This window comes from Ambystoma mexicanum, chromosome 1q, assembly GCF_040938575.1.
Source record: "Ambystoma mexicanum isolate Mex_15411 chromosome 1q, UKY_AmexF1_1, whole genome shotgun sequence".
NCBI classification, from domain to species: Eukaryota; Metazoa; Chordata; class Amphibia; order Caudata; family Ambystomatidae; genus Ambystoma; species Ambystoma mexicanum.
The window spans coordinates 984,697,033-984,713,950 of NC_090922.1; the positions used below are offsets into that span (position 1 = coordinate 984,697,033).

Sequence of the window (16,918 nt, forward strand, 5' to 3'; positions counted from 1 at the left end):
CATGGCTTCCAAGCCACGCCCCCCGCCCAGGGTGCAAATAGTTTAATTTCTTTTTTCTAGATATGGGTGGTGCGTATTGCATGACACCAATCACCTGAGTTTTATTTTTTTTAAAGGGCTGCTGCCCTAGGAAAAGGGACTAAGTCCCTTTTCCATTTCTATGGCGGCAGCCACGGGTGGGAGGTGCGCCGGGACAAAGTTCCGGTCCAGCATGTAGGTGGGGAGAGAAGGTGGTGGAGAAAGGTATGTTTTGTTTTGGGGGAGGTGAGGAAACAGGGAGAGGCTCCCTGTTGCCTCCCCACAATCAAGATGGCACCACCAGGGGAAGGGCCTCGGGTGGCTGGAAAGAGCAGGCAATATACAGTTTATTCCCGCCTGCTCTTCCAGCCACCTGGTTGGCTCAGCTCCCTTCCCCAGGTGTGAATGAGACGATGAACCAAGGCAGCGGGCTGACCATGTCGGTAATGGCCTGCTGCCCAAGCTAAGGGCCCTGGCGAAGCGAGGGTCCCTTAACGCGGGCGGCTGTTCCGTTACTGACAGGGTCAGCCCATTGCCAAGGGTCATATCGCTTTTAGCCCCTACAACTAAACATGGGTTCTAAAGGCAATGTTATAATTTAAAAAAAGGAAAAACCTTCCTTTATTCCGTCCAGCGACGCTGCGTTCCGAATAAACACTGAAGATGGACTCCTGTTCCTGACGTGTCGCAGAATGGAATGAAAGTACGTTTTTCCTTCTTTCTAAATGTTTAACTTTGCGGGTGCTAATGGTGGTATGGGGGAGGTAGAAGGGAGAAAGGTAGGCAGAGGGAGGGGGGTGCAGAGCCGTGGGGAAGCTCGGAGCCCAACTTAAACAACAGGATTCAGACCCCGTTCCGAGCTGCCTGATTGTCTGGCACCACGGCCCAGGGTACTAATAAAAAGTAAACACTCAGAATGATCATGCAGAATGAAGTAAGCCTTGGTAGTTAAATCATATTCGTCATATTTCTTTATCCCCTTCTGGATAAAACAAGTTTGATAGCAGTGAGAACTTTGAGTGCTCTAGTCTATCTGCAACGTTCTTGATTCTTATCAGAAGAAAGTGTCTTTGATGCCCACAGCATTTACACAAATATGTCGCTGTATATTACTAGCATTTAGCCCAACCATCACTAGCACCACAGAGCTACACTTTAAGGCACCAAGAGGCTTTTAGAAATGTCACTATCTGTTAATATGTCAGTGATTAGAGATTCGTAGGATTTATCAAAGTGTCTGAACATGACTCGGACACGACGTTCTATGTAATCCCTTTCCTTGGTTACCCTCTCCCCGTGTTCAGGAATATGTGTACAGGATACATACATGATCAGACACGAGTAGAGCATAATGAGAAAATGAAAGTCCCAAAATAAGCTGTTTCATGTTTTATAATTGTTTTAAAAGAAGAGTGCTCGGCATTTGATTGCTTATAATTTGATCAAATACATTAAAAACATACTCAGCTGTCCAAGAAATGTTCCTCCAGGGGGAATCCATCAAATCTCCAATACCTATGGAATAAAGAAATGAAAAATTAGTCTTTGGAATTTAAGAATGTCATGAATTTATGATTTGCCTCAAAGGTACTACTAACCTTCTACGCGATAAACTTCAAGGTCCGCGAGGTAAATGTCATTCCCATGCAGATCACTAGCTTCAAATTCATAGTTATTTGTAACAGATGTTGTGACTTGCACGCCATTGGTTAGAAAATGCAAAGATCCATTTCCAAAGTTTGGCCCATAGCTTGAATGATCATAAATCGCAGCATCTAGATTTTTTACAGGAATTTGCACGCAATTGGTTAGAAAATGCAAAGATCCATTTCCAAAGTTTGGCCCATAGCTTGAATGATCATAAATCGCAGCATCTGGATTTTTTACAGGAATTTGCACGCCATTGGTTAGAAAATGCAAAGATCCATTTCCAAAGTTTGGCCCATAGCTTGAATGATCATAAATCGCAGCATCTGGATTTTTTACAGGAATTTTTAGAATGGTGGATTCTTTTAAGCAGAAGAGGAAAGCTTTTTCATCTCTTAACAACGTTTGCTGTGACTTAAAACCGATATCTGAAAATCCACCAAAAATACACCCTAAATTGTTATAGCCAATTACTAAAGTAGGCCCTTGTCCATCACATTTCCAATGAAATGCTTGAGCAGTGAAACCATGGTTACTTCCCTTATACAGAAGACACAAGCGCGTATTTCCGAAGAGCTGGCACAGCTGTTTTTCTTCATGTTTCAACAACTTTGATCGAATTTCAGCCATTGTTTAGAATCTAAACAAAATGTGGAAAAGAAGATATGCATCAATAAAACTATGTAAATGTCGCTGCCAAATAATATCAAGGTCCATTTTCTTTAATAGGGCATAGGTCAAACTCAGCCATTCCCTTAACGCATCAGGATCGCTAGCCTATGGATATGGAACACGTATGATATACAAACTAGTTTCGCCCTAGATTTTTCCCTTCAAATTATTAAGGAGAAATAATGTCAAAAGCTTTGGGCTCTGGTCTTTATCAATGCATTAACCGCTCAAAATAAAATTGAAAACACATATCAATGTTAGCTGTATGGCATCTTTATATTCCTATAAAAACATGTCCAAAAAGTACAACTATAATTTACTATATTGTTAAGAGATGGACCCTTACCTCAGCATAACATTTCAGCAATCAACCAGGAGTCCATGGAGGACCACCTGTTAAAACCTCAGGGTAGCTAGACCATCATGCTTTTTGAGGCAAATTAAAGGAAGTCTAATTCTCATAATTACAAAATTAAAATGTACAACCAACAAAGTTAGCCTCACACAGGGTTCCTTCCCGAGGAAGCAAATGTTTGACTGGTCTTTGCATCACAATCCCAAGCAGATGCTTTTCTTAACCAAGAGGACCAACCAAATATTCATAGGGCATGCAATTTGCAATCCCTTTGCTTTCAACTATACAATAATGCTCGCTGCTGCAGAGAGGCCAAGTAGGCAATGGGCTGGAAGCCTGCACTCACTTTAGAGGTTACCCAGGACTCACTAAAGGATATATCACTTACCTGCTTCAGAAATCTGTACATGACAGATGTGAATCTGGCTCAGTCTTTCATCCTACTGGTGTAAAACAACAAGTTCAATTGAGTCGCATAGGAGGAGTATCTGCTATGTATAATGGTACAAACCTGCTAGATGGAGTAAGCACTATAAAAACAAGTTATACTATTGATGTTTTGAGTGATAGTTCCTTCAATGGTCATAATGAGCCATTCCAATTTAGACACACGTTACCGCCTTTGCAATGAGAAATCACTTATGACTCACAGCATGTAAAATGTGAGTCGCGGCCCAGGTGAGTGCGAAGTTCAATCGGTCTTCTTTACCTTGCGCCTTTTTTACGGCAGGCCCTCCTTTATATTCTCATGGAGGACCACCCCATGGTGGTCGGAGATATGGTAAATTCACGCCTAGACTATTGTAATGGACTATTAACAGGCATACCACTGACCCAAATGCATAGGTTGCAAAAAGCTAAAAATGCTGCTGTTAGGATGATCTGTAAAGTAAGTAAGTTCTCTCCAACATCCGGCAGAATCGTCCCACGCGACACATGCGTTCAGACAACAAGCAGCTTTTGGAAATTCCTAGGTCCAAGCACGTGACTGTAGATTCAGTGCATTGGGCCCTAAACTTTGGAACAGTCTACCACAGGAGATTAGGGCCCTTGGATCATTATATCAGTTCTGTAGGGCAGTTAAAACCTATTTATTTAAATAGTCATCAATCGGCTAAAGCAAATAAAGGAATAAGACTCGGTTTTTCATCAGGGCAAGGAATATGCTGCAGACCCCGTTCGTACAAGTGGCTGCCATTTTGTCATCTGCACCTAGATACGATTAAGTTTGTCAGATGCGCATTATACATATTTTAAAATCAAAAATCAAAAATCAAAATCTAATCACTGGTCTTGAGCAAGTGGTCATTGCAGAACAGAGCAATCACCATGGTTCTATTTTAAAATCTATTTTAAATCTGGGACCTTGAATATAAACCACTTTTTTTATGTGCCAGGCCTTATCCAAAATTGCTCAAGAAAAGCAAAGTAACCTTATCTAAACTAAATAAAACTTAACAATGAATTGGTGGTCTTAGTTTTTTCCTGAATCTTTGTGACATTGTAGGGCAGTTTAATCACAATGTTACTTTTTAAAGGAGTATTTTTTAATACTTGCTTATTACACCGAAAACGACGGTATGCAGTGACATTTTTCAGCAGAATACCATACCATTGAAAATCAGTACAGTGGCATCCCCAGCCCCTACAATTGTACACATCAATAGTTCTGTATATTAACAAGAGGTTTCTGTATATCCAGAAGCGTGCCTTTTCATCAAGAGGTGCTTTCATTGAAATCCTAAGTATGAAAGACACACATTGTGTGCCGGGAGGCACTATTCAAAGAACTAAGAGCGAATCCCCTCACTGCTCAAGTCTCATGATCCAGTGCTGGAAACACTTTCGTAAGAAATAAGAGCCCTTTAAACATTCTTGTCTGATGCTTATGCAAAACGACTGGCAATCGATGAGGAATGAGGGCAATTTGACAGATCACAAGAATTGCAACAAAGACTCAGCAACACATAACAATGAAAATAATCACTAAGGAAAAGAGCCATTTAAAAACGTCATCGCACAGTTACTGAAACTTCATCTAGGTATGAATTGAAGTTTGCAACATCTCACCACCGAATGCTACCAACCTGCAAATCATTATGCTGAATGGTATTATTATGATGCTCCAGAGATAGACTCAGCTTTGTGACTTTTTTCCAATGGCCAGCGACAAAGGACAATTGATCAGGTCCATGCATAAAACCTTCATCTCACAGGACGTGGCATGCCTTCAGATTATCACAGAAAAGCTTTTCCGACCCCGAGTTCAGCTCTTAAACAAATAGGTGAAAAATATGGTTTCTTTCATCCATGCTAATATAACGTACAATACATAAGAAAACCTACATTTCTGAGGAATTTGGTGATTGAGGATATGGCCCCGTCAATGGGTAATAAAAAACCAGGAGGCAGAGACAGCAACATATGTAATTATTTTTTATTTATTTGCTTATAATCTTATAGATATTTACAAAAGAAAAGAAACATTGAATGATGATTTCATCTTTAGTTCTGAAGGGTAAGCGCAGTTTTACCAGCTAGCAGTTTCCCCGGTAAATCGATGTGGTGCAGTATTTAATAAGTAGCTAACAGCCACTTCGTTTTGTGACCGCCAATCAATTTAGCCCAGCATGTTGGTTCGTCAGTCTGAGCAAAGTTCGACAAAATCGGCCACAGATAGGCTCTGATCTGCTGGTTTCCCGGACAATGAAACAAAAGATGACGTATGGTTTCTTTTTCGTTGGGAGTACAAAATCGACAGCTGTTAGTATTTGAAAGTCCTCTAACTGCCAAGATTTCATTTGTTGGAAGCAAATTTAAGCGGGCTCTTAGTATGAAGTCTCTTCCATGTCTACTCATTTAATTATGTATTACTGTTCTTAGGGAGAATTCTCAGAAATGTGCTAATTCCCTCTACCTTAGAGACCCCCAGCAACTTTGCTGAATTTTGAGGACTTGATTTTTGAACCTGGGGAAGAGTGAGGCTCTTTTACCCACTCTCTCATGTATTTTAATGTGATTTTGTACTCTGTTTCTTTTGGTTGTGGAGTCTGACAAACTCCATAGACATCATCTTTTACATTGCGTCACAGAGCACCTTCAGTGCAGTGACACAGGGAAGTCTTTCAGATTTCCCAAAGGTTTAAATACCTTCTCTAGGATAAATTACTGTTTCCCAGAGCAGTAAAATGAAATTGACTTTACTTTCACATGTAACTTTCTAGACCCAGCACACACTATCTTACAATAGGGTGCTGAAGGGGTTACTTAGTATCCTTTTTGTCTAGCTTCTCATGTAACAATAGCTTCCTCAATGAATGGCTGGTGGCAGTGGTTTACTTTTAACTACCGTGGTGTGCATTTACCACGGGCTGCGTTCACAGCTGCAGTAAAGCACCCAAGGGTGCCATTTTTGTCAAAATGGCCCGGTCTACTTTTTTTGCCATTTCTTTGTGGAAAGGTCCTTCTGGATATTTACTCTGCGCGCCAAATCAGGTTTGGTCCCTTTGTTAATTTTGCCCTTGGCGGGATTCACGAGTGAAGCCCGCTTCTGGCTCCAGGGTGTCTGGCGGGGCAGGAAGTGAGGGAGGTGCCCGAAACTCCCTTTGCTTAGCCTCCTAGGAGACCCAAATGCACTCTGTGGTGATTGGCCAGCTGACTGTCCGGCAAGGACAGCCACCATGCTGGGTGACTGACAGCTAGGCTGGAATGAATGGGAGAAAGCTGCATAAAAGGCAAGGCTTCTTGGCTTGGAAGGATAGTCGACCACTGGACGAAGGAATCCGAAGAAGAACCCAAAGAGGACGCCTGCTGCAACTTCTGGACCGTTGGGTTGCCCGGTGAAGCCATGCTGCTGTGTTGAAACTCCAAATTCGTATCAACAGAGAAGCCCCTGCAAGGACGACATCTCCCTTTGAGTTGGTGGGACCAATCAACTCCAAAGTAAGCCACCTGGACATCCTCTAGGAGCTGGTTGAATTTCCACAGAGTTGCTGCTGGAAACCGAATAGCCAGGGAGAGGAACACTAGATTGTGTTTGTTGCTTTTAAGCTGGCCAAGAGCTCCAGGAAGATCCTTTAGACTCCCAGGAAGCAGGACTGACCGAGCCTGAGCCCCCTCAACAGAGTCGAGGATCCCAGATGCAAGGAAGGTCCATCTCAACAGCCAGGAACTGCAGTGTTGCTATTTGCAGTAGTGGCGAGGAGCTGAAACACTGAAGTGCCACTTTTTTGAAGATTGCCGTTTGCGAGCGGTGACCGTCCCATTGCAGTGCAGGAGTCCCCAGAAGTCCTTCCTCTTGTCCCCACGACTGAGGTCCAGGAACAGTGAGATCTGCAGAGCTGCACAGGAACAGAAGTCATCTGCTGCACCTTTCTTCAATCTAAAGGTACTGTAAAGTCTGAGAGAACTTACCTCTTATTGTAGAGTTGCTTGTATCTTCTACTACTCCCAAGTCTAACAGAGTGTGGCCCTTCATTGATTCTTCTTTTTCTTCAAAGACTTCTAAAACATTGTGCAAAGACTTTTCTTACCTACAAGAAGTGCTTCAGCTCATATAGACTTTTGCCCATTGACTTTGGTTTGGGGATCCAAATGTATTTGCCTACTTAAGAATATTTATGATCTCTTGTTTGTTCTAATAACCTTTTCCTTTGACCTATTCCTAAGAATATTCTAAAAGCAACAGGGATATATCAATGTCCCCAGCACCCTAACTATTGAAGTCACTGGAGGGTGTGGGTTGTGTCTGTGAGCCATCCCAAAAGGGTTCTTATTGATTTAGAAACTTAAGAGTGTGTGTTTTGAAAAATATTTGTGTGTTGTATTACATTGCTCCCTTCTGAAGAAGGCTTACTCTAACTGACTGATAAATAAATTAATAATTGTTTAATCAAGAAACCTTGTGTGTAAGAGTTTATTTGAATACTTGTCACTGTGAATCTCTGTGTAACTCCCCTACAGCTCACATTGACCCCTCGTGAGGTAAGCCTGACTTCTCAACACGCTACCAACCTGTGTAGTACAGACTTATACCAAAGGTTGGGTTCCTATTGCCAGGAGGTCAGGGCTGTTGTAGTGCACCCAAAGGGTACTGCATACAATCTTGCCTAAGACTGGTGGCAGGTGGTAAGGATGTATTGTAGAGTTGTTACACTAAGAATTTGCTTTGCTTTTGTTCATCTAAAAACCTTCACAAGGCTAAGTGTCACTAGAAAAGAAATTGTAACATGCCAAATATGGATAACTTCAGCAGGAAGCCCTGATCATTTTAACAATAGAGCAACTGAAAGAAATGTGTAAAGTCAGGAGTCTCCCTGTTAAAGGAAAGAAAAATGAACTCATTGCAAGATTGTTGAATCATCAAAGTCTGGGTAGTAGGCCTGTCACACCTATTAACCCAGGGAATGTGGAAAATGATAATGAGGATGATAATTCAGAGTCTAAATCTAATATTGTTGAAGAGTCAGAGGAGTCCCAGGATGGGAACCCCTCTTTACCTCAACAGGCCCTTATGCCTCAACCTGTATCCACAGGAACCCCACAAGGTCCATCACTGAGTCCAGAATCTGTGTCTCTTGAGAAAATGAGACTTGAGTTAGAATTCAAAAGATTACAGATCCAAGCTGAAACCAAACATCAGGACATCAAAATGGACATGGAAATGCAACACGCTCTTGAAATGAAGAAATTGTCTCTTGAAAATGTTTCTATCCCAGATCTTCTAGGTCTTCCAGTTAAAAGAGACCTTGCATGCCCAAAGAAGCAGTGAGTATGTATGATGTGAAACTTGATACTTTGGATTGGGTGGGTGCTTTTGTATATAACTATGAGGTTCAGGGTTTCACAGGGAAACAGTTGATTCCTTTGCTTTTGTCTAGGCTCCCCCAGGTTTCAACTGATGCTGTAATGGAGGTGGGGGAACTTGAAAGATTGGAGTATGAAAATGTGAAGCTAGCTTTGATAGCTAGATTTAGGAAAACTCCTTCCCAGTACCTTAAGAGGTTTAGGACCCTCAAAAAGACTGATTGTACCCCTTGGGCTCCCTCGGTGTGTGAATATTTGAAAAGCTTAGATGGTTGGTGTAAGGGTTACAGAGTGAACTCCTTTGAAGGAATGAGAAATCTATTTTTGTTGGAATCTATTTTTGATGCCTGCTCTCCTGAGCTGAGACAGCTGACTCAAAAGAGATTGATCCCAAGACGCTAGCAAAAGCTACTGACTTGTGGGTTGCCGACAGGGCCACTCACAAGGATTCTGGGGCCACTCATAAAAAGGATGAGGGGAAGCAGCACAAGAAAGATGGCAAAGAGAATTCTATAACCTCCCATCCAAAAGAGGGCCACAAACATAAGAAGGGTAAGCCATTTGGGAAACCAGGTCAGTCTAGTGAACCCTCGGGTGCCAAACCTGAGGGGGTCAGCAGAAACCCCCATTCCAGAAAACATTTGGTAAATGTTATGCGTGTGGGTCTACTGACCATGTGAAACGGGATCCCAGATGTAAGGGTAAACCTTCAGGGGTCCGCTCTGCCTCCTTAGCCTTCACCCCAGAGGGGGAAGTACATATGGCAAGTGGAAACTTTCACCTATTGGCTGAGGACCCCATTGGAGTCTCTGCCAGCATTTCTTTAGTGTCCCTGGGTCTGTGGGAACAGCAGAATTTAGATGTGTATAATTCTATACCAGATAACACAAAAGAATATTACAAGGACAGTGTACTTGTAAATGGTCAGGAGACCCCTGCCACTAGAGATACTGGGGCCAGCATTACAGTGGTGGATGAAACCTTTTCAAACCTGAGGATATTGCTAAGGCACCCAAAGGCCCCACTAAGCTTGCTGGAGGCACTATCCAGATGGTTCCAATACTACCAGCTCTCATCCAGTGCAACAATATGACTGTAAGAATACCTGTCAGTATACAAAGTGAGGTGCCTGGAAGAGCCCTGCTGGGGAATGACTTAAAACTTTTGGAGTTGTATCAAGCACCCCTAGGCCTCCCAGTAAAAGGAATCAGGAGCCGACTAGGAAGGCCAGAGAGCTCACTTTAGGTGACTCTCAGTGGGTTGTTACAGAGGAACCTTTAACACCCAGGCCAAAGGAAGAGCAAACCCTACTTCCAGGAAGAAAGAGACAAAGGGGAAGCCCAAGGTCTCAGGAAACAAGAAAGGTAGCACTCCTGTGCACAACAGCAGGACATTCCCCAAGATGACAGTCCCCAATCTCACTAGTGACTCCTCCACCAGCTGAGGCTGAGTGTGAGGTTCAACAGGAGGATGGTGAATCAGCTACTGATGACATAGAACTGGAAGAAACCCTTCCACCTGTTGGAGATCTGGATCGTAAAGACAATCCTGAGCTGCAGACTTTGCTTGCAGAAGGTGGCCCCTGTAGGGCAGATTTAAGCAGAAGTCAAAGAGAGTGTCCTACTCTTGAAGGACTTCACCAACAGACAGCTTCCCAGCTGTAAGGGCTGTAAGGGCAAGAGCCAGGGAAGCACAGGTTGTACTGGGAGGATGGCCTGCTCTACAGTGAACCTATTGAGTCTACTCCCGGGGACTACAGAAGACTTGTAGTGCCTCGGGAGGTGAGACCCCAGTTTCTACAGTTAGCCCATGAGATTTCCTTAACTGGTCACATAAGCTTTAAGAAGACCAAGGAAAGGATTGCTCTTTATTTCTACTGGCCCAAGGTGGGGTCTGATGTAGATACATTCTGTAGAGGTTGTCACACTTGTCAGACTTCTGGCAAGAGTGGAACCAAGAGCATGGCACCTTTGGTGCCTCTCCCAGTGGAGGGAGTCCCTTTTGAGAGGGTAGGAATCAACATTGTTGGTCCCTTAGACCCTCCCACATCTTCAGGCAACCAATTTATATTGGTTGTGGTAGACCATGCTACCAGGTATCCTGAAGCCATACCTATGAGGACTGTTACTGCTCAGGCAGTGGCTAAGGCCCTCCTTGGTATTTTTACCAGGGTAGGTTTTCCTAAGGAGGTTATCTCAGACAGGGGGGGCAATTGTATGTCCCACTACATGCAAGCCATGTGGAAAAACTGTGGAGTGACCTACAAGTTCTCAACAGCCTACCATCCCCAAACCAATGGGTTGGTGGAGAGGTTTAATAGAACAATGAAGAGCATGATAGGTGCTTTAGAGGAACCCCTCAGAAGAAAGTGGGACCTTCTACTGCCATTCCTTCTCTTTGCTTATAGAGAAGTCCCTCAAGAAGGCGTTGGCTTCAGCCCCTTTGAACTTCTCTATGGTCATCCGGTTAGATGTCCATTGGCCCTAATCAAGGAGGGGTTGGAGAGTGCTCCTTTCCACAAGCCAGTGACAGTCACTGACTATGTGTTGGGTCTCCAAAGGAGAATGACAAACATGATGACAGAAGCTTCTGATAACTTGAAAGCAGGTCAGGCTCTGGTCAAGCATTGGCATCAGGAGGAGGAGGAGAGTGAGCCTCTACCTGACCTCCTCAGGGGACAACCTTAAGATGGAAAGATAGAAGGAGTTAATCTCTCTTCTGATCTGACACTGGAACAGCAGGAGTGAGAAATTCTGTTAAATCAGTTTGCCCAACTGTTTTCACTATCACCGGGCTTGACCCCTTGAGCCAGCATGAGATTCTCACTGGTGACTGTTTACCTGTCAAAAGCAGGGGTTACAGAATGTCAGACCATGCAAGATCCCACATAAAGGAAGAGGTCAACAAGATGCTTGATCTTGGGGTAATGGAGCCCTCTACAAGTCCATGGTCTAGTCCAGTTGTGCTTGTACCAAAGGCAGGATCCAAAGAATTGAGATTCTGTGTGGACTATAGAGCTCTCAATGCAGTCCCCATGACTGAGGCCCATCCTCTTCCTAAGACAGATGATCTGGTGTACAAACTTGGTTCAACCAAGTACCTGAGTACATTTGACCAAACCTCAGGCATTTGGCAAATAGCTCTGACAGACCATGTCAAGGAGAATACTGCATTTTCAACCCCAGGAGGCATCTCCCAGTTTAAGGTTATGCCTTTTGGACTAAAGAATGCACCTGCTACATGCCAAAGGATGGTGAATCATGTTCTAATGGGATGGAGGACTTCTGCATGGCATACTTGGATGACATTGCAGTGTTCAGCCCTACTTGGAAGGAACATATTGGCCACTTAGGATATGTATTGCAGGCTCTTGAGCAGGCCAATCTGACCATAAAGGCAAATAAATGTCAAATTGGTCAGAGTAAAGTGATCTACCTTGGACATGAGGTAGGAGGAGGTGAAATAAGGCCATTGCCTAGCAAGGTACAAGCTGTACAGGACTGGGCCGCCCCTACTACTGAAACCCAAGTGAGAGCCTTTCTAAGTCTCACAGGTTACTATAGTAACTTCATTGAGAACGATGAGACCATAAGCTTCTCCCTTGAATGTGATCTCCTCACCCAAATTCCCCAAAAAGGTCAGGTGGAATGAGGAGTGCACTAAGGCATTTGAAGGACTTACGAAAGCCCTTGTCAAGCTCCAGTCTTAAGAGCTCCTGACTACAACCAATCCTTTATTATACAGATGCTTCCAATTCAGGTATAGGTGCAGTTCTGAGTCAGCTGGCTAAGAAAGGCAGGGAACACCCAATCTGCTTCATCAGTAGAAAACTGAAGGAACCTGAAACAAGGTGGGCAACCATAGAACTTGAGTGCTTTGCCATTGTGTGGTCTTTGAAGAAGTTTAGACCATACTTGTATGTATCTACTTTTGTAATTCAAAGAGACCACCAACCCTTGAAAAGGTTAATGCAGATGAAGGGGGCGGGGGAAATCCTAAATTGTTAAGATGGTCAATCAGCCTACAGGGGGTTGATTTTACCATAGAGCACAGGTACGGATGAAATCACCAAAATGCTGATGGTCTCTCCAGAAAGTATGACCGACTGGAGTAAGGAGATTCATGCAGGGGTGGATTAAATCCTCCTGTCCCTTAGCCTGGGGGATGGGAGGATGAGTGTTAGGGAGAATTCTCAGAAATGTGCTAATTCCCTCTACCTTAGAGACCCCAAGCAACTTTGCTGGATTTTGAGGACTTGATTTTTTTAACCTGGGGAGAGTGAGACTCTTGTTCGCACTCTCTCATGTATTTTAATGTGATTTTGTACTCTGTGTTTCTTTTGGTTGTGGACTCTGGCAAACTCCATAGGCATCATCTTTTACATTGTGTTACACAGCACCTTCAGTGCAGTGACACAGGGATGTCTTTCAGATTTCCCAAAGGTTTAAATACCTTCTCTGGGATAAACTACTGTTTCTCAGAGCAGTAAAGTGAAACTGACTTTACTTTCACATGTAATTTTCTAGACCCAGCACACACTATCTCACAATAGAGTGCTCGAGGGGTTACTTAGTATCCCCTTTGTCTAGCTTCTCATGTAACAATTTTATGTTACCCTTTCCTCGATGAATGGCTGGTGGCAGTGGTTTACTTTTAACTACTGTGGTGTGCATTTACCACAGGCTGTGTTCGCAGCTGCAGTAAAGCACCCAAGGGTGCCATTTTTGTCAAAATGGCCCGGTTTACTTTTTTTGCCATTTCTTTGTGGAAAGGTTCTTCTTGAGATTTACTCTGCGCGCCAAACCAGGTTTGGTCCCTTTGTTAATTTTGCCTTTGGCGGGATCCACGAGTGAAGCCCGCCTCTGGCTCCAGGGTGTCTGGCGGGGGAAGGAAGTGAGGGAGGTGCCCCGAAACTCCCTTTGCTTAGTCTCCTAGGACCCTCTGTGGTGATTGGCCGGCTGACTGTCCGGCAAGGACAGCCACCCTGCTGGGTGACTGACAGCTAGGCTGGAATGAATGGGAGAAAGCTGCATAAAAGGCGAGGCTTTTTGGCTTGGAAGTAGAGTCGACCACTGGACGAAGGAATCCGAAGAAGAACTTAAAGAGGATGCCTGCTGCAACTCCTGGACCATTGGGTTGCCCGGTGAAGCCTTGCTGCTGTGCTGAAACTCCAAATTCATATCGACAGAGAAGCCCCTGCAAGGACGACTTCTCCCTTTCAATTGGTGGGACCAATCACCTCGAAAGTAAGCCACCTAGACAACCTCTCGGAGCTGGTTGAATTTCCACAGAGTTGCTGCTGGAAACCGAATAGCCAGGGAGAGGAACACCAGATCGTGTGCTTTGCTTTTAAGCTGGCCAAGAGCTCCAGGAAGATCCTCCGGACTCCTAGGAAGCAAGACTGACCGAGGCTGAGCCCCCTCAATGGAGTGCGGAACCCCAGATGCAAGGAATGTCCATCTCGACAGCCAGGAACCGCAGTGTTGCTATTTGCGGTAGTCGCGAGAAGCTGAAACACCCAAGTGCCACTTGTTTGAAGATTGCCGTTTTGCGAGCGGTGACCGTCCCATTGAAGTGCAGGAGTCCCCAGAAGTTCTCCCTCTTGTCCCACGACTGAGGCCCAGGAACAGTGAGATCTGCAGAGCTGCACAGGAACAGAACTCATCTGCTGCACTTTTCTTCAGTCTAAAGCTACTGTAAAGTCTGAGAGAACTTACCTCTTATTATAGAGTTGCTTGCATCTTCTACTACTCACAAGTCTAACAGCTTGTGGCCCTACATTGATTCTTCTTTTTCTTCAAAGACTTCTAAAACATTGTGCAAAGACTTTTCCTACTTACCCATAAGAAGTGCTTCAGCTCATATAGATCTTTGCCCATTGACTTTGGCTTATCCTGTTGCACTGAAGGACTCTGATTGGGGGATTCAAAAGTATTTGCCTGCTTAAGAATATTTGTGATCTCTTGTTTGTTCTAATAACCTTTTCCTTCGACCTATTCCTAAGAATATTCTAAATGCAACAGTGATATATTAATGTCCAAGAGCCCTTACTATTGAAGTCACCTGAGGGTGTAGGTTGTGTCTGTGGGCCATCCCAAAAGGGTACTTACTGATTTAGAAACTTAAGAGTATGTGTTTTGAAAAATATTTGCGTGTTGTATTACATTACTCCCTTCTGAAGAAGGCGTACTCTAACTGACAGATAAACAAATTAATAATTTTCTAATCAAGAAACCTTGTGTGTAAGAGTTTATTAGAATACTTGTCACTGTGAATCTCTGTGTAACTCCCCTACAGCTCACATTGACCCCTCTTGAGATGAGACTGGCTGCTCAACACGCTACCAACTTGTGTATTACAGACTTATACCAAAGGTTGGGTTCCTATTGCCAGGAGGTCAGGGTTGTTGTAGTGCACCCAAAGGGCACTGCATACAATCCTGCCTAACACATGTACTTTTTCTTTAATTTCTGTTCATTTTTCCCAACATAATTGCTAACTATTTCAGCAGAGCTTTCAAGTCTTCTGTATTTGCGTTGAGGACACATTTTCAGCAGTTTGCTATTAGGCCGAGTGTTAGAATATAATAGATATGCAACTTTCTTAGACTAAGCAAATCCCTTTTTGTGATCAAAACCCCGTTCTTTTAGTAATGTTCAAAATGGGGTCGCATTTGTCAGTCATCGAATGAAGACAAAATGGAAATGTATTCATGGCTTCCACTGTCTGTCAATACAAGAAAAGACTGGGTCCATGTAGAGGGCATGTTTTAGCCACCTGGCCTTCACTGATAAACTTAGGTTAAACAACATAAAGGACAGTCCTCCTATTCCACGAAGTAAGAAAGGCTGTTCAAATATGGTTCCATTCTCTTAACTAAATGCTATGTAAAGACTGACTGCACTAAGCAGAGGTTAGTTACACCTTGAACTATAGTGTTCAGCCCTTCCACTTTGTTGACTGCATGAAAGGTATCTTTTAAAGATTGTGCAAATACGGTGACCATTGTTGGAACAGAGGGCAAGCGGATTCTGTGTTTAAGGCCTCAAACATATGCCACCGTCCGTGAATTTGCAGAAAGAGCTTGTAATTAAAGCCATAAGCAAAGTGGAGACTCTTGACAAAACAATAACATCTGTGGAAAATGAAATTTGTTCTGCTTTTAGGGGATTAGGTGTCATATTGTGTATGTAGTGTGAACATATTTGTGTTATTATCTTTTACAAATGAATAACAAATGGCGTATGTTGATGTCGGCTTCACTTCTGTATAAAATGAGTACTATTCAGGCACTTCACTTCTCCACTCTCCATGAAATACTGGTCGTGGATGAATCTGAAGTCCGCGCGAGTGTATGATTATGCGCAAAATAAATCTTACCTTGCAATTTTGAAACTCTGTCTCAGATACTCTACTTTGTTTGATTTGTAGCACTTAGAAGTCTCACAAGCAATGACCGCAACAGTTCTTTGTTGGCAGGCTTGGGGCATTTTGCTGCCTGGACGGCAAGACCACTCCTGTGCAGTATGTGCAAGATCAAGGCGACTGTGTCATCATGTTCCTGTGGAGTGTTGTCATAAAACAGTATGTTGCACGGAAGAAGATGACACTCTTAGTTACATATTAAACAATGAAGAGACTGGATCGGGCTCATTTACAGACCGCTACGTTCAGCCCTTAGTCTGCCTACGGACAATCAAAAACTAAAGAACCAAACAGTCTTCCTCACTCTACCTCTTCAGTCCATAATATACCTGACTAGGGCCATGTACCAAATAGGTCCTGAGTCGTTACATTTCTTTAAACCATGTTTCATTTATTTTGTCAAAAGAGGACACACATTTATATTGCAAAAGTTAATATATGCAAACATTACAAACATACCACTTTTAGAGGCACAATTCTACAATATTAGCATCTTGCCTGTTCTAAATTTCATCCTAAAAATGATTCGAAGTAAAAAACATACATAAAATAGTCATAAAACCACACCCTTCCTATACAAAACTAAAACCAATAGTGTAGTGTTATCACCAGTTCATTTCACAGTGCAATAATGATGAGCAAATTAGCTAATAAAGTGCAATACAATGTTGGTTGGGCAGTATCAGACACCTCCTCTCATTTGAGGAGGCCTTACCAGAAGAATCTGTTCTTTATAGTCTCCCTTGATCTGCCTATAGGGGACGTCAATTTCAATCTAATAACAATTCTCCACACTGTTTGTTTTTCAGTGTGTATGACCCAACATGTTTCGTCTATCTCACAGCGACAAGTTCTTTCAATTGTCTGTAGACTTCTTCAGGGGAACCAACATTAAACAACTATATAAAAACAAAAAAAACTGCCTCAAACATTCACTTTAGCCTGTTCCAGTCTAGGCTAGTATTCTTGTTCTTCACGCAGTGTGAAGTGTGGCGA

At 43.2% G+C, this 16,918-nt stretch overlaps 1 protein-coding gene across 3 annotated transcripts in view; it reads right to left on the minus strand.

Annotated features, from left to right (window-relative positions):
* Positions 1-16,918, minus strand: part of LOC138539841 (interferon-induced protein 44-like) — a 354,668-nt gene that overhangs the window by 245,619 nt on the left and 92,131 nt on the right. For 2 of the 3 annotated variants that reach the window (XM_069641638.1, XM_069641639.1), the window contains 2 exons: positions 1,617-2,305; positions 1,482-1,533 (listed from right to left, as the gene is read on the minus strand). In XM_069641638.1, coding sequence (XP_069497739.1) covers positions 1,482-1,533; positions 1,617-2,295 — 731 coding nt within the window. In that variant the 5' untranslated portion in view covers positions 2,296-2,305. Of the gene's footprint in view, positions 1-1,481; positions 1,534-1,616; positions 2,306-15,877; positions 16,059-16,918 lie in introns of those variants that run through there. The other variant, XM_069641640.1, reaches the window with a different exon arrangement.